General features: G+C 40.0%; 1 protein-coding gene across 1 annotated transcript in view; it reads right to left on the reverse strand.

Annotated features, from left to right (window-relative positions):
* The window catches only part of LOC118336355 (proton myo-inositol cotransporter-like), a 68,239-nt gene that overhangs the window by 11,476 nt on the left and 31,922 nt on the right, over positions 1–24,841 (reverse strand). The window contains exon 4 of the mRNA XM_035672990.1: positions 15,224–15,332. Coding sequence (XP_035528883.1) covers positions 15,224–15,332 — 109 coding nt within the window. The remainder of the gene's footprint in view (positions 1–15,223; positions 15,333–24,841) is intronic.

Raw genomic sequence — 24,841 nt, forward strand, 5'->3', positions numbered from 1 at the left:
AAGACGTAAGGCCTTCTTAAAAGACCCTGCTCCCATAATAGCTGTGAGTGGGAGAAAAAGGTAAGATCTTTTATTAAACAGTGGCAATTCTGTTCACACTGGGAAATGGCTTTAATAAGAGGGTGTCTGATGGGGTCAGAGGTGAGTCAGGAATGGATTTGGTCCAATTACTTGGCCTTCTGGGAGCTGCAGTAAACTGCTGCTGACGCACTGAAAGGGAGAAAATGGAAAAATGCTACAATTATAAAGCCATTGTGTGCCTTTAGATTCTGAGGATTAACTGAAGGGTTGTTGGTACTCAAAGCTTTTTTTAGGAAGCTGTCTTATACTACATCCAACGAGACCCTGATGATGATTTTACCAGTTTCTTCACTGTAGTTTAATTTAATAGAGTTCAGTTCAGCTGGGTTTGGTTGGAAGAAATATTTACAGTTTCTAAGGCACATCAAATAATTCAAATATTGAGCTGGTCACACCAGACATAAATTCATTTCAATGGATTTGTGGAACGTGTGTTTGTATTAATTTCACCTCCTCGAGCAAAGAGTTCTGCTTTGGTGAACTTTGATGTGCAAATTCGTACCTTTGACCAATAGCAAATCATCTTGACCGTGCTGAGCATTAAGGGGATGGAGAGCCAGAGAGTCAGAGAGTCCAAAGGAGTCGATGTACAGATACGTCTTTTGGATAAAATGTGTAAATTTAGCTAAGATGATGAGTTTAACTGACTTTAACAAGCTCAACAGCTCAAAAAGCTTTATTTTATAACCATAATAACTTTGAATTAAAAAATAAAGAGAAGAGTAGAGAGAAAAAAAGACTAATGAGTTAAAGGTTATCTTCCAGCCCCGCCTATTTTTCATTGATGTCACTTTGTGCTGTGGCTCCTGCATAAAGCACATCTCCCTCAGTTACAACTGCATGTAGGTTATCCAGTGCAACCTTCCGTTTTTTTAATTTTTAATTTTGTACTCCATGTGTTGAATATAACTGTTACCGGGAGCCATTTATTTGCCATGATTACACACAGCCAGTAATAACAAGGTCAGAGCAACAGTGCCCTAGTAAGAATCCCTGATGATCAGACTGTAATAATGAAGACCTCCACAGAGTGACCACCTCTACCTATGCAGATAAAAAATAAACAGCAGAGTGGTTTCACACTATTATTTTTGCACACACGCGCAAAGCAACAGAGATGTCATCTTTCTCTGTCCCACAAACACAAACACACACACACGCCCACATGCACAAACACACCCACTGTGTTTTACATAAGAGACCCCGCGGAGCGCCGGTGCGAAGCAAACACGAGAAGGTGTGATCTGGCCCTGACCCCCGGCTAAAAATGGAAATATGGATCCACGCTCCTGTCACGCTTCGATTCCAAACCTCTCGTTCACCACATCAAGGGAGAGTGACAACACAGACATCAGCCAGGGTGGAAGACAGCGGGAAAGAGGGGAAAGAGAGACATACAAGAAGAAGAGTGGAGCAAAAGGAAGGACTTGATAGCTGTAGAGAGCAAATGGGTAAAGAGTGACAGGTTGAAGAGTAAATATAAATTTCAGTCACACGTCCTTCATGCCTCCATTTTTGTTCTTGGATCACATGTCACCAACTTGTCAGGTAGTCATTTACAACCTATCACCGGATAAAAGTGGAATAAATGAAATCCCTGAAACCAGACTCCGGACAAATATTGGTGTGTTTTCTGAGAGGTGGTTAGGTAAATCTGTCTCTCTGTCAATGTCGACTTTACATATCCACTGAAAACAGAAATACAGTGATTTGCACTGAAGATACAGTCGACGAGTAGAACACATGTAAAATGAATACAAGTACGATTGCGGTTTTTCATTTAGCAAGCCCATTTCACATGGGTGACTCACGGTTGACATTTACTGACACACACTGGATCATCACGGAGGCTGCTGACTCTCGGGAGTACGCAACTTGACGCCTTAAAAAAGGACCACACTAATGGCTTTAGATTTTTTATTAGCCATTAGCCACACACATATATCACACATATATTTTACATTTCTGCATTTTCCAAAGTATCCAAGCATTCAAGGGTGCTTTGCCACCTTTCAAACAGACACTGCCGTGTTTTCTGGGTTTGACCAGAAAGTTGCAGAGAAACTGATTTGATTGTCCTTGTGAAATAGGCAATGCTTGGTGACAGTGACTATCTGCAGGTTGTGCAGTGGTTACCATTCATTGTGGCTAGTTTCGTTAATGGGAAAATGGAATCAAAGAGGAAATCTTTGACGGTGTTGCTTCTCATTCTGCAGTATCGTTAAAGGAAATGATATGATGTAGCATGGATGACTTTTTATTCATTGTTCAGGTCATTGAACACTTTAGCAGCAGACAAAAACATCAGATCTGTGTGGACCGTTAAGACTCTAACCTTCCTCAAATTAATAAAATGTCATATTTATGTCATGTCTTTCATATGGTTTTTGTGTGTTTGGGGTTTGACTGGCGCTCTTTTAATTGCGTTAAGTTTTTTTTGTTGCATCCTTTTCTGTAATGGTTTATTGTGTAATGACTGGACAATTCCTAAATTTCACAGTAGTCTTCAGGTTGAAGAATGAAAATGCACATTAATTTGCATTTCCTTTTGCAGATTTTCTGGAAATTTTGTCTAAATTTGTACCAAATTTGGATGGGAACTTTACTTTTAAAGTGAATGATTATGAATGCAAACATGTATTATATCCATTTTTAAAAAGGTTTAAAAAAGAGTATACAACGAGGGGTGGCCGTGGCTTGGGTTGTCTAATAATCAGAGGGTTACAAGGTTTGATTTCTGGTGTCCGTGGACAAGCTACTGAACCCCAAATTGCTCCAGACGGCTATGCTATCAGTGTGTAAGTGTGTGTATGGGTGAGTTTAGTATAATCGTGGGCGCTTTGGATAGGAAGTGCTGTATCGCTCCTGATGAGCAGTTGGCACCTTGCATGGAAGCCTCTGCCATCAGCATATGAATGTGACAAGTGTTGTAAAGGGCTTTAAGCGGTTGGTAGACCACAAAAGTCCAAAACTGAAATATTAAACATACGGTGCCTTGCTATTGCTACCTGAAGAACCAGGCGTTAATGGGCTAATATAATAGCTTCCTCCATTATGGCCTCTTCGTTCTCTCTGTTCCTTCAAAGGTCAGAACCATCAAGACCGTTTGCAATTCCTTAATGGCGCGTTCAAAATGTTTGTCATAAAGGTTGGCGTGACCAAGCTCTTAAAGAGGAGGCCAGGGTGTGTGTGTGTGTAACTTTGATGACTAAGACGGCGGTTCGGGTCTGTCTATTAACAGTTATTTTTCATTGTGAAGGCAAACCTTTCATAGCCTTGTCCTTTTCTGTAATCTATACCTATTCTTAACCAAGTAGTTTTAGTTGCTTGTCTATAGAGAAAACTCACAAGGATTATTTTTTAATTATCATAAAGGTCCTTTTGGAAGGCCTATTGCTATGTCATCAGGTAATCAAATTCGAAAGCTAAATACCAAGTCTGGTGATAAAATAGTTATTTCACAGGTTAAAAAATGCAAAATCACTGGTAACATAATCTACTTAATTCCAGAGAAAATAAAGAAAGCTGCCTGATTAATAAAGAAGGTCATAATGCTGCTGCAGTAAGTGATAACAAACCTGTATATGTGTGAGGGTGTGAAAGAGAACTACAAGGAAAGGTTTCCCTCATCTATAAGGCAGAAACGCTTTAACAGAGTGCTACTTATTGACAGAGTGCTGATCTAATTATGTAACTTAATAGTATGGATTCAGAGGGAGTCGGAGACAGAGGGAAGGATCCACTGTAAAGCAACAGGGAGAGGAGCGAGCAAACAAGTGTAAGTGTGTGTATGTGTGTGTGTGTGTTAGTGGGCAAGTACCGAGTGAGTGGGTGCAAATGAACGAGCGAGTGCTTGTGTGTGTGAGTGACCATGAGTGAGTGAGTGAGTAGATAAAGGAGAGAAGAAGAGAGAGAGAGACGAGAGAGAGAGTCAGCAGACAGAAGACCCAAGAGAGAGAGAGAGAGAGAGAGGCAGAGAGACAGACAGACAGACAAGACAGACAGAGAGAGAGAAGGTAGTAAGTGAGAAAAGGATCGAAAGGCGAAAAGAAGAATGAATGGTTGGAGAAAATAGAGAAGGAGGGATGTGGGTGTGAAAACAAGAACAAATGGACAGACAGGAAAAGATGTGGCTGGAGAGACAAAGATAGAAAGAGAAAGAGAGATAGAGATGAAGATTCTCATGGGAACTGGCCTATTTTTCAAATGAATGCATACGAACACAGAGCTGCGTCACATTTATGCTCTGGAACAAAAATGCCTAGCCCGAATAGGTACGCTACAGATTTTTAGAACTACACACACACACGCAAAGCACGAAGTGTAGCATCAGCAGATGTCTATCATCATCACAGAATGAAAACACACTTTACTCTGCCTGGCTGACCCCCCGAGAAGAAATGAACACGCGGCAAACACAAGGCACAATAATGCAGAAGCGACAAACAGTTAAAACACTGCTGTCACAACGAGGCTCAAGGCTGGCAAAGAAGGAAAGACACACGAGTTGTAACTAAAAATAGGTTTATTTTGAATAACTAAAAGAGAAATTAGGTAAATTCAACCAAACCAAACAGGCTGAAAGCCAAGGGAGAATTGATTGATTGACAGCTTATATATAGTTTTACCACCAGACCAGGTTAACTGAGTCTTGCCCTGACTCTGCCCACCAGGCTCTTGGAGGGAGAGACCTGCTCAAAATGTCGTTCTAGGCAATGCTCGAAATTCCCCCACAAGCAATAATAGCTAAAATACCCAAGTAAACAATGTATGGCGGCAATATGCTCTGAAGATTCTCTGCTTCTGAAGCGCTCCCGTGGGATTTGAAGAGGCACGGATCACGAAGCCAAACCGTGACGCGATGTTATAAAAGCTGTGCCCAGTGGAATTTCAGGGTAACTGTCAACATTATACATCCATATATCATCTATATATCATCCACCGTATTGATAAGACTGTGAGGATTTGTAAAACCGAATTTGCAAGTTATTTATTTCCTGTTGTGATATTAGACTGTGCTAAAATGTCTCTTTGCTGGTTGTTCTCACACATTCAGATTCATTACCACTTTTTCCGCTATCAGTTAACAGGCGGCTGTTAAAATATAAATATTTGAATTATTAAATCATTATGAAATAAATAATAAATGAATAATTATTATTATTATTATATAAATGTGTGATAACTAGTTGACTACTGCCTTCATCAACTAGGAAAGTCTTAAATTGGGGGCAGCCCTACATATTAGAGTACATATAATTCAATTTCTTGTAAATTTGCTGACCGTAACTTACCCGCACTGTATGTTAATACCTTTAATGTTTAGTTACTATTTAAAGGCCCTAATATCCTCACTGACTGCACCACTGCTCAGGCCGGAGTTGGGAAGAAGTAATTATGTGAGTACACTAAACTCTGAGTACTTACACAAAAGATGAAGGTGTGAGCTACCGGCCTGACAAAACTAACAAGAGACTGAGAGAGATGTCAATCAAGCACAGTCTGCTCACACCCACAGACCTGAGAAGACATCTACTCAGGCAGCATAAGTGAAAACACCTGTGTGGGTGAATATAAAATGGCATCAGTCTTTCAGTCTGGTTTACATTTTGCTTTCAGTTTTTTATATACATGACTTTGTGTAATATCTGCATTTATTTCAACATCTATTATACACACTGTAAATGCCTCTTGATCCAAAGAACAAGCATGCTTCACAAATGACATCCTTACTGTGGATTAGGCAAATGAGATGTTTGTGTTGAAGTGAGGGTTGTATGTGCGTAATGTCGTTCTGTGAACATTTGATTAGAGGGAAAATTAGAATATTTCTCATTAAAGATCTTGCTGTGACTCCATTGGAGACAGTGAAGGAGGTTGGAATGATTAAGCTGCTTATGAAAGCTTGAAAACATTCACACACACAGGAATACACTGAAAAACAAGTCTGTAGGTTTGGGCATATCTCTCGACATGTGCACAAAACACACACACACACACACACACACACACACACAGTAGTGGGCTCTGCCAGCTACTTGCAGGTTTGCCAGCAGAGTGACCATGTAAAAACTGGTGTTTTGTGACATTTCCAACATGACATTTGTCTGTGGGACCATCTGTGAGGGCCAACTGGCCAGTATCAGCAGCAAAACATGTAACTGTTCTGACAACAACACACAGTCATCATATCATATCATATCATATCATATCATATCATATATGAATGAATTATAACACCACAAAATTATAATTATTTGTTTTCTTTTTGGTCTTTTATAAAATAATGAAATGGAATGAATAACATACCACTTGTCCTGTCCAATGTTAGCCAGCTAACTTCCAGGTGTTAGCTTACAACAGGGGTGTCAAACTCAAAAACACAGTGGGCCAAAATTTAAAACCTGAACAAAGCCGCGGGCCAAGATTGAACAAATGAACCTTTTAATATGGAACGAAACGAATTTTGCTTTAACATTGAATATGGAACAAGCAACTCTTATTACATTATATATAACTTAATAGTGGAGACATGCAAAATCAAATTTCAAATAAAAAAACACATCAATGGCATTCATTTATGAAATAAAATTTTAAAACATTTTTCTATTCGCAGCCTTCTGAATTAAATATCAAAATAAAATTTTTCCACTGGATAATTTTTAAAATAAATAAATCAACCATTCAAGCCCATGCCTTCGAATTGCAAGAAAAAGTGCATAAAGAAAACGTTAATTATTGTTCAGTTTGCTACATACTGATCTACTCTGATGTGCCCAAGCCAGATGCCTNNACAAACAAGACAAACGGGCCTGTCTTTTACATACGTAAATAGATATTCTGCCTCCCACTTGTCCAGAAAGCTCCTGTTTTCTGCCTTTCTTTTCGTCATTTTTGGGAAGGGGTAGCACAGTGACAGTTGTAGTGTATACCTACTGTCACAGAGGAGTTTCGGGGTCCTGTCCTGATTGACGCGCCAAAACAACAGCAGGGCATTATGGGATTTGTAGTATGAGCGGTTAATGCGCTGTACAGTATAATACCGGGGGCCAGCTCTCGTAGTCATTTGGTATTGTCTCGCGGGCCAAATATAATTACAACGGGCCAGAGTTTGACACCCCTGGCCTTACAATGACAAAAAGAAATGCACAAAAGCTTCTTCCAACAGTTGGAAAACTTGCCGAGGGCAATGGGAAAGTCTAAGTAAACTGAGCACAGGCAAAGAAAACAATTAACCATGTGTAAAACAAAGACCCCAGGTAGTATCCTGACTATATAACTACACACAGACCCTACCCACCAATGGCTTATTACATCCCAAAAAAAACCAACTGGGTTACTTTCTGATCAATAACTGCTTCTTACTTCAGGGCGCCAAGCAGTGAGTAGCCTGCTGAAGCAGCTTTCTCGCCAACTTTACCAAATTTCCCCTCTGGGATTCGATAAAGGCTCTTACTGCTTACTTCATCTTGACTGGAACACCCTGAACACTTCCCGTGGAGCTGGGCGTGTGAAACGTGGCTAATGTGTCAACAATCCGCAGATATTTTTGTCAGACCTGTACTTTTCACCAATTACTTCCTCGTCCCCCTCCTTACTGGTGTAATTTCGGGGGCCATGAACGGCAGCAGAAGTACAGACAAGACAAAAAGCTGACTGCATCTAATAAAAGCCTTATGATTTATTACTCTGATGATAGGAATATATGTCTCAAAAAAAGATGCTTGGGGAAAGTTTGCAGTGTGAGTGTATGCAGAATATATACATGCATTGTGTATATATTCATTGTGTATATGCACAAACCCTTTCAAGCTGCTTGCTACAAAATGTATCAAAGGAACAGCAAAAAATCGAATGAAAGAACAAAGGAGTTTTTCTTCCGCAGCTCCTGTACTCAGTATTTCTTGTCACTTTTTCTGTCTTCCTTTATAAATCTATCTTCCCCTCTCTCTGCCTGTCATCTGCCTTGATCCCCCTCCACGCCTTCCTCCACCTCATCACCATCAATGTCATCTCTCCCTCCACCCTCTTCTTCCTTCCTACCCTATCTATCTTTTCTTCCCCTCCCCTCTCCTGCTCAATTAATCTCTCTCCATCTTCTTTCCCCCACCACTTTGTCAATGCAGTCTGCTGACCCGCCCTGACAAACACACACACACACAGCAGTCCCCACCAGCCCAGGGTGACCTTTATATGTCAGATTATGTGGCTAATTTAATCTAATTTGACCCCACATTTTTCCGCATTTATGAAAAGGTGGATACAGCAGAAGAAAAAAGAGTTGAGAAAGAAACCCCAGCAGTGCCATCACAGGATATATCCATCTATTTATCTGTGTAATCTGTACACCCATCCATCCCTTCATCCGTTGGCAGACGGTCAGGCGGGGAGGCATTCAGGGACAACTAACTCATGCGGGCAGAAAGACAAGTAGAGCAGACACACCACCTGACACTTCTTTGGTTCCTGAGAGATGTATTATTGACAAACACATCTCTCATCACATAGGCATTTCTGACAGGCCTATAGCGTGTGTGAGCCTTTGTGAGTGTGTGAGGGCAGGGAGGTTATTCATATAACATCCAGAGAGAGTCCAGAGAGTGTGTCTGACATAAGAGATCAACCCGTCGTTAAAACCTAGTGTTGTGTGTGACCATGCGTATGTACTCGCATAGCGGTCATGCCGCATATTATTCCGCAGTTTTTAGTACGTACCATGTCTGATCACAAAGAAATCCTTTAAAAAGCCCCTTAGCCAGTCGGTATTTACAGGTGTGTATATGCTATGCTGGGTGGTCCGCTAGCTACCTATTGCACCTTTTTAACCATGTTAATGGCGTTTGAATGGATTGCTATGAAATTTGGTACACACATTCATGTCGCTCTCAGGATGAAATGTCATAACTTTGGTGGCCCCTTAACTTTTTATCTAGCGCCATCATCAGGTCAAACCTTAAATTTACTAATTAGCACTGACTATTGCAACATGTTTAAACTAAGATGATGAACATGGTAGAAATTATACCTGCTACTCAGCATATTAGCGTTGTTATTTTGAGTGTTTTAGCATGTTGACATTAGCATTTAGCTCAAACCAGTCTGAGCTGCTTTTGATAAATACAATTCATGAAAGCCTTGTTACCAAATAAATGGATTCTGTCCACAGATACACATATTCTCCAGATATAGACATTACAACTGTAGTGAAAGGTGAATGTATTGCTGGTGTCATGTCCATATGACTATGAACAAATTCTAATTATTTTTTGCTTGCAAAGAAATATGCAAGACCTCAACTCTCGTCTGTAGCCTTGCTGCAACCGTGCCTGAGACATGCAAATACTTTTTTTGTGGGGTCCAATTGACCAGTTTTGTCCAATTGTCCTTGTGTTTATCTATTTATTTATTATTATTTATTTTTTCATCTTGTGTAAAACATATATTGTCGCCTGTTACAAGACGTTCTGCGAGAAATCACAATATATTGCAATCTTTTGAAATATATTGGATTGTAACCTCATATCGTGATACGTTTTGCCAGATTCTTGCCAATGCACAGCCCTAGTATTCTCATAAGTATTCTACTGCTCCTAAGCTGTGCCGCAGTGCTCACAACAACACTTCCCTTGAGATAAATGTTGCAGTCTAATGATAGCATCACACTATTTCATTAACAATGCTTGACTGCCTTGTGCATAGCAATGATGAGTGCAGGTAACCACCCAGTTCCACATGTTGGGTTGCATGTTGGTGGATTCACTGGTTGTCGTGTTTTACTGTTCATCTGAAGTTGTCTGCATAAATGCATTTGATTAAACAGCACACTGCCACCACTGAGGAAACTAATTTGCATTCAAGTATGTGATGTGGACCTGCACCAAGTGTAATCTGCAAGCAAGTATGCAGCTGAACAAGCACTGATCATCCAACAAGCATCTCTGAGTGAATCTGCTGTTGATCATTGCTATACGGAATGTGGGAATATGTTGGAAAAGAGTGACTTGATCAACTCGAACTGATGACATTTTTAATTGGTAGAACAGTGTGGTTCTCCTTAGCTAGTATGACAGTCAGTGTGAGTAAGAAGAAAGAAAAGATCTGAGAAGGGTTCTGTACGATGAGCGACCGCTGGATTCACACCACTCCCATCAAAGTGGCCTGGCTCCATCGCACCCCCTGCTCTATTTCACATCCTCTATCACAATTTTCTCATTCTGACAGTCTGCCAGCCTCTCTGTGCCGCCTCTCGCTTTCTGTGCACCTGAGCCACCCAATTAAAAACATGTCTGACCTACGAACAGGAAAGGATCAACTAGGTCAGTGGTCTCCAACCTTTTTCCTTAAGGGACCTCTTTTCTATCATATAGTAAACAGACAACCCCTGCCTTAATGACATTTAATTGATGTTTCATGTTATATTTAAAACTGTACAATTTAGTAGTGTGTGTAAAAAGAGCGATTTGGATTAATTTCAAGCTGATTATTTCCTGTTCAGGGAACTTTTTATACAATTCTGTCTATATTATGTGTTTTCTATCATTTTTAAAAATAATACAAACTTACTAGGCTTCTTTTTTTATGTTTACTTGTCCCTGACTCTTGGCTGTTGTTCTATTAGACAAATTACTTCACATTTACATTTGTGACCCCTTATGAAGCTTTGGCAACCCCTAGTCAGGGTCCCGATTTTATAACAGTTAATGTTATGCTGTATATAACACTAACGAAAACAGACATTTATATTGGCCTTAACTTATGCACGAAAGTCAACAGCCTTAACTGAAACTGGAATTTGGCGGATGTGTTGGGTGAGCAACTTTGACTAGAACGAACAGAGAATAATCTTACAGTATCCAGTTCTCATAATACATGCACATGTACATAAGCTGAGTCTGGCTGTCCACGTTCGCTGCCATTTTGCTAGAATCGTGCTGGACTGAACAAATTCAAATCACGGTGACATATCAGGAGTGCTCTCAATTATCTGTGGTATTTGACAGACTGGGAGTTACATATACAAACATTTCAGTAAGTGAGTCAGATTTGAAAGGGCAGATCTGTGGGAAATGTGTTAGCTGACTAGATCATCAGTTGAGCTGGATGTTCGATTACAACTCCAGTTTTGCCCTTATTCCCTTGCTGACAACCAGCAGGGCTCACTTCCTTTTGGAACTTTTACTTTGAGGCTTACTGGAGGGAGGACTTCAAGTGGGACAATGTGCTAATATGCACTCAAAACTGTGAAATCCATCAATCCGCACCAATCCGTCAAGCTCCTAACCTGAGAGAGCGGACTGTTAGAGCAGAGTGACAGGCAATATGTGCTTTTTCTAGTTTGGTTTATATTTTTTTTTACCAGGCTGCCAGCTTCTCTCACTGCCCTTTTCTTTCTTTCTCTGTGCCAGCCCGGTGGTTTAATCAGGGAAAGCAGCTGGGGACAGGCAGAGTGGAGCTTGTCTCTAAGCCCGGCTGATTTACTGGCTCCCCAGACCTCCTTTATATCTCACCGGCTAATAGGGCTAGCCTGCCAGCTTCACATGGGAACGAAAAGGCAGGTGGTTAACAGACAGGCTGGCAAAGTATACAGAGGTAAGAAGCACACTGGATGAGTGACATCAGTGCTGGGAAAAAAACAGAAAGCTGTCCAGAATGACTAAAACATATGGTAAAGACGTAGATTGAAAAAATCCCCAGGTAGAACACGGATAAAAATACAATCATGCTATCAATTTTTGACACTAGTTCAATATTTAGTTATTTTTTCCTCACTCCTCACCTCAGATGCTGTGTCCCAGTATCATAATAAATACTTATTTTACTACAGTGTGTACAAAATATTTTGTCATGGTATGGTGTTCTCCAGTTAGTATGCACAAAATCAATATACTTTTCTTTCTTAAACTTGCAGGAAATTATGTAATATGTGTGCCGACAGACATCTATCAAACTACGACACTGAAATGCATGCAGTGTTTTTTCCAAAGGTACTTTAGAAGTAAAGTCTCCTTCACTTGCACCAGCCCAGACTCTGCTGTCTGCATTCTGAGCCAGATCCTCAACTTTACAACAACAATGTGATGAAACTTTGTCTAAATAATAATATGGAAAATATCTTTAAAATGCCGTCCTGTGCACAGGACACACAACTACTTGAATACAATATGTTTCAGACAGTTGGAGAAAAAATAAAAAAAAATTATTCACACCAGTTACAACTTGAATTCCCACATCCTGGATGGTCGGAGAGTAGAAAGACTTTGAGTGGATGCACCCTGGATGGGTTTGAATCTCACTGCACAAACCACATCCATGGTTCTTCTTGAAAGTCCACATCCACGGTCAGTATACACAGATGCTTTCACTCATTTTCCCTGGCTGGACCTCTCCTCATGCTGCTTTCATTTCATGTTGGACAAATGGGAAATTTGCGACATCACAAGACAACTCAGGGCAGTTGTGTGACTGCACTGTTGGTCATGTAAGAGAGAAAATTGTGTGCATAAACAATATAAAGCTATAGGGACTAAATGTGGGTGCAATTACATTGAAAATTTATTGTTATGTTGCAGTATTTGTTACTATAATACTGGTGTTCCATGGACTCACTGCTCTGCGATCTCTGCTCACCTTCAACCTGACTGGATATCTAATTATTCAAAATAAGTGTAAACACCTATGTAGGAGTGCAGTCTGTTTAACATCACTCTGGTACAGCTCTAGTAAACTTACATGAACTGGATACAACTTTTCTAAGCAGTAAATGGTGCAAAGAAAACAAACAGCAAACAACTCAAACTGAGAAACCATTGTCATAAATTGATTGTCAGCAGGATGAGGTCTTTAATGTCAATTCTGAAGGATGTAATTATCTCCAAAGGATGCCACAGTGGGTATTTTTGCAAATGAAAGGGCAATCAGATTTCATTTTGTAGACCGGAGACACATTTCAATGGCAGGTGAAAACATAACACACTGCTCAGTTTAAATGGGCCATTGCCGACACAGATAATCTAGCAGGCAGACCTTTCCAGAAAGACTAGACTGGCAGACACACAAGTCAGAGAGACAGAAAGGCGGATAGGGACAGAGCTGTGACAGATTTAGTTTGTCCCCTTTGCTGTTCAGACTGTTAGCGGGAGATGAAAATGAATATACAGTAGGAGAGGCAGACAGTCAATAGACAGACATTGAGTGAGAGGGACAGAAATAAGTATTTAAAGAGATGTGTGATGGATCCAGCGCACAACCACAGCTGTATATATATATATTTGCCCTCTTTTGCGTCTTTCCATCCATTCAGATCTCAACATACACGCATTGTGTATGCAACTGTATGTAATTGCCCATACCTTCAGTCACACGCTTCACTGCAAACGCACATACACATCCAAGTGAGCGCACATGACACACACATACACATACACACAGTTGCGCATGCGCAGATCAAAAAGTCCATAGTGTCACATTTAGCGCATTAAATCACACATGCATGCAGGCTCACTCAGTCGTACAGGCGCACACTTATCCTATTGCTCTCACCTCTGACGGTTGCTAGGCAACAGCACATATCCACAGATTGTTTACAGAGCTTGTAATATAGTTCATCTCAAAGGGTAGGTGAGACAGAGACGGATGACACAATCTCCTCGGATAGAGAGCTAAAAAAGAATAAAAGAGGAGAGGTGCTTCTTTCCTTTCGCAGGCAAGTGGGCAGTAATGCGATGAGGCCACTGGTCCCTGGTGTATGATGTGTTATGAAAGATGAAAGAAATGGTTTTGTGATTGAATACTATGCTTCTAAACCAAATGCATCTGTCTAAATCACTCTTGTTTTGAAAGGGACGGTAGGTGGCACAGAGATTTAGTGTCATGTATCGTCATTGTTTTGATTAAACCTCAGGGCCAAAGAGATAAAAACAGACTTGAACTTTCCTTTTCAACAGCGACACAATCTAGAAACACGACACACACACCAGTTTGATCTATGGTACAGATAACTGACAAAGTCAATAAGCCTCAAGTGGCACAGGTAAATTTTTTCATCATTTTTTGTGATTTAAAATACATATATATTCCTATTTAAGTATATAATATGTGTTTTTTATGTTTTTAATGTGTCTCCATCATGAGTGTTTAGACTGAAAACAGCCCTGGGATGTTGTTGTGGGTGTGTTGCTTCAGTTACGAGAAAAACGATGAAATACCATCCCAGAAGGCGGATTTGAGTAACAGATCCATGAGTCTTATCAGATGCTAAAACAGCGCACAGCGGTTTATAATGAGACACGATTTTACAGCTCAGGAAAGGTATCATGGCAACAATCATTTATCCACCCTCTCAAAAATAGGTAAAAAGTGGGTGACATTGTTTTGGTGGAAAAAGTTGGGCTAAATGAAACTTTTGCTGGTCTCATTAAAAAGGAATGAGAGTGCTGCATTTTTTACAGGCAGTTCTATTGTCTGTCTGAACATGACATGTTTTCTTTGGTCTGAATTATAGTGGAAGAAATTTTTTTTGCACTTAGTTGTTTAATATATTTAAACATTAATCTATGTATGTATTCTCACTCCGAATGAATTGATTTTCGGTTTGCCCTCGCACTGCAAAGTAAACTGAACTAAACCAGTGAAACATCCTGAGACATGCTTCGTATGAATATTGCCTCAAATCAATAACCCGCACTACAACTGCACTGACACTGACCATTTCTTTTCCTGGGTATATATTGCACTTCATTGGTCAACATGCACAGCACCTGACCCCATTGTTCAACTGATTTACCACAGAGGCAGGACTCCAAAACAGAGTGGGTGTGACTAAAAACATTTACATTTATGCAAAAACTACTATTTCTGATTGCTTTTGTGACTCCATGTGCCACATAGATTAGACTCAAATGTCCTTTTTAAATCCTGCAAACACAGAAGTCAGCTAAAACTGTAATTGTGTGAATTTTGAACTTTGAAGACTAAACAGTAGAATGCTTCTTAATTATAAACAGTGACTGTCCTTGGTCCATTTAATCCTATTTTATGCTGACGATTACAGACTCCATATTATAGTTTTGAGAAGTGTGTTGTCATGCAACCTGGGAGAGTAATCTGGACTACAGAGGAAAAGTTTGGTGATGGTTTCACTCACATGACCGTGTTGATTCCTGAAAGCTGCTGGAACATCTGAAGACCACAGCCCACCAGGAGGGCTCGACGAGTTGGGGGGTAGGTCAGCATCCGCCAGATCACTGGGCCATCTGGAGACACAAGCAAAGGCGCAGCAGAAATTAATTTCAAACTCAGCATGTCTTCACACCCAAATTACAGAGGCATTAATAGAGTTTCATTCGAAAATGAGCTACCCACCATGATCAGAACAAGACCCCTGATGCTGCAAAAGTATGGCTTTTTTTTATGTGTCTGCTCCCTTACAGTACATGACTGTACTTTAAATCTAATGCTTCTGGCCAAGACATATTCCAGTACATTAACCTTCAAAAAACCACACCTTGTTGTTTTTACACTTTGTTTTTTTGCATAAATTAAACCAATACTATACAATGTGTAAATGACTGAGCTTCAGAAGGGATGGTATGTGGATTTAGTTAACTTTGGACAGAATCAGGCTAGTCGTTTCCCCCAGTTTCCAGTGCTTGTGCTAAGCTAAGCTAACCAGCTGCAAGTAGTACCCTAAAAAGGACCAGTGTGTAAGATTTAGTGGCATCTAGAGGGGAAGTTACAGATTACAACTCACAGTCACAGTACAAGACATTGAGGATTTATTAGCTCTGAGGATGCCACCCTGTAACTCTGACCTCCCTAGTGTGCCGGAAAAATGTACAAAAAAAATTTTTTTTTTTCCTTTTGTTCTTTTCAGATGGTGGATATCTCAGTTTGGGATGAAACAAATATTTAATGCCCCGGCTTTGGCCTTCGCCGAGTCCCACTTGGCTAAGCAACAGAGCCAGACTGTGGTCTCCAATACACACAGGCAAGCCAAATCCTTTAGGAGGAGAAGTCTTAATAGGATGAGAGTGTGGCTGGACAGGCATGGAGTTGTCAGATAAAGAGGGAAGAAACACACGGTGCCAAGAGATCAGATTAACAAGCCTGAACACACACACACAAAGGAAGACACAGGTAACACATACGACTGTGTGCCAGGATACACAAGTGACTATGCAAACACAAGCACATACAAACATATCATAAACAAGGATGCATGAGCCTGCACATATGAAATTAAACACACACACACACACACACAGCCTGATTATTTGAGAGCAGCTGTGTGTGGGAGGACTCTGGACCAGTGAACATCTCCTTTAGCTGTTTGACAAGGCAGACCAGACTCTAAAAGGAGGCCCCTGCTGACACACAAAGACACTTAAGCGTTCCTTTTGACGGCCACCTGCCAGACTTCTGAGAGGGACATCATCATGTTTGATTCCTTTCCGATTCTGATATGCTAATTAGGCTTTTTCAACTTTCACCTATTTGTCCACATTGTCGCCGCAGAAGCCACTTCTAGTCCTTTTAAAAAGACGAGAGGCAATTTTCCCCAATGCACTCTGAAGCAGTCAAATAGATAACTTTATGAGCTGTAATTTTCAGAATATTTTGCAATTAGCCTCAATTTATGTTATTCAACTAGAAACTCATATGAAGACCATTTACTCATACAGTGCTGTATCCATTTTACTGACGAACACTAATATCAAGGCCCTTTTTGGGGGTGGCAGTGGCTCAGTCCGTGGGGAACTAAGGCTTGGGAACTGAAGGGTGGCCGGTTTGAGTCCAGCACTAATCGTAGCATTTTAGTGGAGTTATAAGTTTTGGTAAACTTTTTATTAGTTTCAGTATTGCTTTTAGTTTTTTTTTCATATAATATGGAGGTATTTGTCAGGGGCAAGATTTAAGGAGTTCCGAATTGATATTACTATATAAACGCATTAACTCACAGTCACGTAGACATTCCAGTCTCAATAAATATATGCACCAATGCTTGTTGTGTTAACAAATAAAAACAATATTTTGACCGAAAACTAAATCATTTTCTTCATATTTTTTGTAGTTTTTTATTTTATTGAAGTATAATGTTTTTTTCACACCTAGTTTTAATTTCTAGTTTAGTTTCAGTGAACCATAATAACCTTGGTATGGAGTGTGGTCTGGTAGCTGGAGAGGTGCCAGTTCACCTCCTGGGCACTGCAGAGGTGCCCTTGAGCAAGACACCAGACACCTAAATGTTTGGCTGCACTAATAACAACTCTGACACTGCAAACAGCTAAATTATTTAAGACATCATCTGTTCCCAAAAAATTTGATAGTTAGTCTACTGACTGGTCTCCAACTTTGATACCACACAGAAATGTATCAAAAAATTAGCATAGACTGGAAAACAGAGAGAATTCCCACTAGACAGCATGTGGGCTGTTTATATAATTCATTGTCATTGTAGGAAGTAAACAACAAACAGGTAAGGCAGGTAATTCATAGCTAATTAAAATATACAACATTTTGTCTAGTATTGGTTTTCCATTTTATATATAAAATTAAATTATATGCAATACTTCCAACCAGGGATCTGCTTGTTTTCCACAGTCTCAGATGGCAGCCAAGACGTTAGTAAAGTATAAATCAGTAGCAGTTTTTACTATTAACAACCACTACTTACTGTATGTTACCATCCACCCACTCCACACATTTGTGCATTTGTAGCTATAGTGAAAAAAAAGATAGCTCTAGTTTGAGGGTAGTAAAGTCAATAGCCAGCCATATGAGATTGAAAAGACATATACAGTTTAATATAGTTATATATTCCTTATATTTGGATAACATCATTAGCTTGGTTGGTCATTGATCTGTTACTTTTCTCACATGTTGTCAGTATAATATTATGTTGACTGTTTGAAGAGAATAGTGTCATTGTGCTCTTGGATTTTGTTGCACTTTATTTTGCCAACCTCGTCTTTGTGTCCTGTCCCGAGGTTCTCGGATTAACAGGAAAGATTATTGTTTGTCAGGCGATGTCGTAGTGATGTCATCGTGGTTATTTCGGATTGGATTGATCTAATTTTTGACAAAAATCCTGTGGCACAAACTTAGGACAAGAGTTGGGAAGACATGGGATATGGGATCAGGCATGGGGCATCTCATGAAAGACACTATCCAACTGCATCATGGGAAAAGTAGGATTTAGCATTTTTGGAGCGTGACCTATACTACAGATTCAAAGTCAGGATATCTCAACCTCTGCTGCACAGATTCTGACCATTCTTTTTCAAATCTTTCTATTGTTTATTGATACTGAGTCTGCATTCAGGTTATGTAACCCCTAAGAAATATTCTGGAAAAATACAGTTAAAAAATACAGTTAATAGAAGCTAAGTAAGTACTTTGTGGTTTTAGTCAGAAGTGAGTGTATTTCAGCTTTCTAAGTCAAGGTTTAATGTGAAGCACACCCCTAAACATCAGACAGTGAAGAGGAATTGATGTGTTTATGGGCTGAGCCATTTCCATGGCGCTAACCTGGTGGAGTGTGATTGGCTGATCCCTCGAGACCAGAGCAGAGGACTGTTATCTGATAGGGTGACAGGGAAATCAGGATTCCTGGGCCAAAGTCAACTATCAAGAGAGTGGAGACCTGATTGGTGCCTAAACAGCTAAATTTACTCAACCAAACACACAAACAAGCACAGAAACACACACACACAAACACATTCAGATGCAATAAATCATACAAACACAATATTTTCCCCTCTTGCTCTCTTTAGGGTTGACAATACGGCACATATGCAAGTTTTAAACAGTAATACAATTTAACTCATTTGTGCTCAGAGACACAGTCTCACATACATGCACAAACACATACACAAGCTCACAAAACACACAGCTTCATTTCCTCAGTTGAACACCACCCAGCTGTAATTTAATCAGATGAGATATTGAAAAAGAAGGATGGCAATGAAAAACAAGTCAGCGAGCAAGCCAAAGCACAGTGATTAAGTCTTACAGCACTGCAGTAATTGCACGTCAGTATACCACATTGAACCTTTCCAACTGTGTCTTTTACCTCGTTTATTTCTGCATTTTATGTACTGCAATATCACTATGGCCACTACTTTGCCCAACTTGCAACGAAATACATAGTAAACTAAGTATGATGCATTCAGGTATAGATCATGGCTAGATGCACAGATAATATAAGTCACTGATATACCAGTTGTTATGAGAGGTGAGCAATGAATGTGACCGTAAAACAGAAAGAACCCAGATGTAGCCATTTCAACACACACACACACACACACACACACACACACACACACACAAAGCCTACTACAAAGGCATGACTCTCCTTTCTTATGTCAATCTACCCACACAAGCTCTGTGATCATTTCCCACCATTGGTACCTGCACACATCCCCCTTTGATTTCAAATCTTATCAGCATTCAATCCAGCAAATGCTAATAGCCTCACTCAAAGACCATAATGCAGTTTGTTTGTACAGTGAGCAGGGGAAGCCTGGGATGTGTTTTTTTTAATGAGAACAAGGTCCCTCTTCTTCTTCTCCACCTCGTTGATATTCACAGAAGTAATCACCAATTATCCCTCTTCCTTGGCTACCTGCTTTTAGGAAACACCCCAACTTCTCCCAACTACCCCCAAAGCCAATTACAGCCCCCATTTAGCACTGTCAGTCCAGTCAGATGTTTCTTTTTATTCATGCTTCAAACACATGCCACAGTCGGTTTAATGAAGTATACAGCGGGAGGAGAGGAGGGGCAAAGAGTCCAATGGCAGCTTGCTTTCCAGGAACATTGGCAGGCATCCATCCACAGAACTTACGATTACTGATTCCCGTATTGATTCGTGAATCCTTTGTAAATCAGTGAAATGTATTTCTATCCATGGGTCAATACACGGTCAACAGCATCAGGGGAAAAAGGCTGGCGTTGAACAATGGCCAATCAAGGAAACAAAAAGGACCAATGAGGCGACTGATGGAAGCATAGGAGGAATTATAAAGATAGAAGTCAGTCCATGAAAGAGTAGCTCTTTTTATCCATCCAGTCTCAGGAAGTAAGTGTCTGGAAGCGGGATTCACTTACATAACCGAGCGGGCTGCAATCAAGGACTGAAGCTTGAACAGGCAATCTGCAACCCTCCCACCTCTACCCCCATCTGTCCTCTAATTATTCCACCACATACTTCCCCTTTTCTCTCCTTTCTCACCTCTCTTTCGCTTCCTCATCAGAGTAGGATTATGACACCTCGCACTCTACACAGTGAGGATCAGAACAGAAGGTCAGGACTAATGAAGAATAGAAATTAGGTCTATCGCTGCAACAGGTGTTTATGGAACTGCTGTGCAGCTTGTTTCACTAAATTGCAAAGAAACTACTGTTCCCAAAATGTTAATGTTACAAATAAGTAGCCACCATGTAGTCAAGCTCAATCTCTGCTTAAAGCAACATTATGTAAGAATTGGTCTTTTTTGCATTTGGTGCCCCCAGTTTCAAAAGCAATTCATCGATGGGGTTGCGAAAACCTAACTATAGCAAATGGCAGCTATGTTACACTTAGCAGCAGTTAGTGGTTAGTGTTAGTTTAGCAACAAGTAAAGCCATCAGGAACATTTTAAAATGTGATCCAGTTTCACCAAAATCCGTGACATAGTTGGGGGTGTGTGACAGAAAAAAATTACATAGTGCAAGAACATGCATATGGGGGGCAGAGTGGGAATGACACATCCAATAACACGCAAGTGTAGCATCAAAATGATTGTGATGGTGTTATTTTATGGTAGAATAGTTACATAATGTTTCTTTAAAGCTACACTATTAATACTATTACCCATTTTTTTAGGCAATCACATTCAACATAATGCAATTTCCCAGCTTGGGATCAATATAAGTAAAGTATATCTATCTATCTAATAAAATTACATTTGACTTTTAAATTAGGTAATCACGTTGAACCAATAAGATTTTCCTCATACCAACAATCTAATTACCTCCAACAGAGATACAGATATATAAAACAAATTATTTTATGTGGAAATTTGCCACATAATAAAAGTGCATTCAGCTGATGAGACATTTGGAGTGTGAAACACATTTAGGAAGCCTTTATGTCTGTACTAGTTGATTCTTTGGCAACTCATAATATAATTTTGGACCACCCTGATGTCAAGTGGGGGCATGGTGTGAAAGGAGAGGAAGAAGAAAAAAATCAGCCAAACAAAAGGCTGTAAAGTACTTGTAAGAGAGGCAATTCTTATGTCAGCTTGGGGTAAGAAAGTCACCTGGAGCCTACACGTGAAGTTTATAGAAATGTATAGTATGTAACAGTGTTAAGTGGAAGATATATGTGATACCGTATCAATATTACAGATGTGATTGCCAGTTTATGGAAACATATCCAAAATCTAAAAGTAACTAAGCAAGGATCTTGACTGTTTTTTTCCTGGGTAACTGAGAATCACTCTGGACCTGTAGCGTTAGAGAGAAGCAGCATTTTAAGCGGAGCTGATCAAATCTTGTCAGTAGCCAAGAGTCCTGTCTGCAGATGCAGGGGAGCAGCTGTGTTTATCTAAGGGCACCCAGGGGCCAGCGGTTGCCAGGAGCTGAACACCAGACACACGGAGAGATGGATAGATGGATGAATGAATGGAGTCTCACACACGCAGTGACTGACAGATCCACAACAAGGGGGAGCTTATACTGATTCATCATTATGTTATCAACATATGCTGGCATAGTATAATTATCACTTAACACTTAGACTGAAGAAAATATAATTTAAAAAACTTAGCAGATGAAGCAGATTTGGAGATGTCCTTAGCCTATGAAACAGCCAGAACACATTTCTCTTAATCAGCACCTGATGTCGAAAACTCCACAATGTCAGATCTGTAGTTATTGCTGATCATGGTCCAGTCATTCTGCATTTGTCCTTTACCTGATTGGTAAACCTCCCTAAAAACTTCAGTGATCTCCACCCCCTTTGTTTAGTCTGGTTGAACCGAACCCTGGAGTGTTTACCCCCTTGGTATAGTTCATCTGGGTCGGTGTGGACACCGGACTTGAAGTCTGGTGCAGAGCAAACAACCGCTCTCTGGTCCACCTTGAAGGAGTGGTTTTGGACCTCTGTGAAGTAAACATTCATTTCCATTCAAACCAATCACAGGATGCCTACCATTATATTTTTCATTTCATTGGTTAAAAGTCTCTTCCTGTGTTAGTGACTGGTGAACTAGCATTTTTCATATCTTTCAATCATTGAGTTTTGCCTTTATCAACCCAAACTGGACCAGTGCATTGGTTGGATATAGGAACTGGACTTTCAGGTGTGAAGAAAAAGGAAATATTTTTCCACAAGAGATAAGGGGAAGTAAAATAATTAAGGTCAATCGGAAGGGATAGTGCCAGTGCTGCAAAATAGTGTACAAAAATATTGTCTTTTTTATTCCATCCATTCTTCTTCCTGGTCAAAACCTGGCGCCTGGACTCAAACAGAGATAAGCAGCGGGCTACTGAGGTATGCTGAGCTCATGTGTTTCTAACTCCACACCCCCAGATGTTTTTAATTTTCAAACTTCTTCAGCACCATCTGACTCAGGTAACATCACTTGAGGCAATTTATCAGACACCACTCCCTCTGGAGCCAGTAGCAGTTTTATAACCAGTTGGCCCCTTCAATGTATGTCTTTATATTTCTTTAATACTGAAAAGAAACAGCACCTGATGTTGTGGAAAACAAAGGAATCAAGGCCCAATGGAATAGCAAAGAGAGAAAACTTTGAATCAAGGTATCAGAAAAACTGCTAGCTTCAAAGTCTCTGTGAGTGTCAACAAAACTAACATCTTTCCAGTTTGAAACTAATCACATCAAAGAAATCAATCAATAGAGCACAGGAGGTTGCCTTTCAGGTTTTCCTGTCAGTCTGTCGTGTTGTCTCTATCCATTTCTGTGGCCAGAAAGAAAGGGTAGCAGCAATAAAGCCAGACAGTGCAAGTTTTTCCATTTCGGTTTGAAAAGTGATGAAAAGCCACCACCTGGTTATGTAACCCATAATCAGATCAGACCAGCAGCCACAGTGCTACCTGAAGTTGAGGGGAGGACACGACAAAGAGGCACATCCATTTTTAAACTCCATCTGATTTTCCAACTGAGATTTCTATTATTCAGCCGTTACACAGCTTTCCCCGCAGGTGCACTGTCTGCCATTAAATGTAAAGTTAAACACAGCAAAAAAAGTTAAAGGAAAAGTACCTTTTATTTTGTGAACAGAAGTTTTTTCCCCGGCTCTAGATGACAGCTCAGTGGGTAAACCTCTCCAGCACTCTCTACATGTTTAAACAAATTTTATGCAAGAATCATCTGCTATTGCCAGTTTGACCCAAATCTGGTGGGTAGTTAGTCATGAGGGACATGAGTAGAGAGGAATGACGTGTGTGTGTGTGTGTGTGAGAGAGAAACAAATCATCTTGATCATCTGAGCAAAACAGGCAGAAATACACAGACAGAAAAAACACACATTTTCATTTTATATCTTATTATTTTGGGGTAGACCATTTTGTTGAACATACACACACATACTTACACTGTGACATGTTTTTAATATCGCTATGACACATGGAAGATACGCCATTGTGAAAAAAACACTGCCTTGAACTAAATATACGCACAAATTACACATTCATATACTGTAGTCCCTTTTTTTTCACACATCCTGTCTTATCTTCCACAGTCTGAGCCAACTTCTGCGGCGACAGAAATTCATTATCACATTTTTAAATTATGAAATAATGCAGCTGGCCCGCCTGTGCCCCCCCCCCAAAAAAGAATACTGTGTTTGGGAGTGTGAAAGAGGCTGTTTCAATATCCATCTATCCATGCAGAGCTCATGACAGGCGCAGAGGGGGAATCATGATAGATCTGCCATCGCAAAACTCTCCTCGCTCAATTATTAATAAGCTGCTTAAAACCTACAAGGGAGCAGAGGAGTGGAGAACGAAGGTCTTTTGTTCTCTATTTGTCACTGTTGCTTTTCCTCGCTGCTTATTTTGCAACACAGTGACCCACGCAAACTCATCAGAGTTACATTTAGGACTGCTGACACATATTTGGGGAGGCAGCAATGCAAGCCTAAATAACTATTATTCATTATGTTTTTCAGAGCACAATTTCTGAACAGAGGTACAGCTCATGGATGCCTCTTTATGTCTCTGAGCTAGATGAGTCTAATCAGTACATTTTTAACTCTGGCAAAGAAAGGTAAATATTTCTCAAAATATCAAATTATCCCTTTTAAATGAACAAGAACAAATATCTCTGGGGCCTCTCTATTAGGGATGGTAAAATTCACTGTTTTGCATTGGTGCACCGGCATAAAAGTTCAAAACAAGTGTTCAGTGGATACAATTTGGGATGAAATCTGGATGTATCCAACTGTCTGTATCGTTTCTAACATCTCTGCATGGGTAAAATCCAATTTATTTAGAATTATTAGTAGAGGCGATGTGTGACCAATAATATGTAACCAATAATTTTATATTTAGATTGATTCCTCCTGTCTGAAATAAAATGAAAGTGTACCATATTGAATTACAGAGCAATATTCTTTTTGCATTGCACTGAATCGCATTGTGATTACAGTTTTTCTCAATTGTTTACACACAAATACTGGTACTTGAGACACAATGACCACAACATGTAAATCATGCACCAACCCCCCTGAACCAATTCTGCTAAACTACA

The sequence above is a fragment of the Morone saxatilis genome, unplaced genomic scaffold, assembly GCF_004916995.1.
Source record: "Morone saxatilis isolate NCDOM2014 unplaced genomic scaffold, NCSU_SB_2.0 Contig10, whole genome shotgun sequence".
NCBI lineage: Eukaryota > Metazoa > Chordata > Actinopteri > Moronidae > Morone > Morone saxatilis.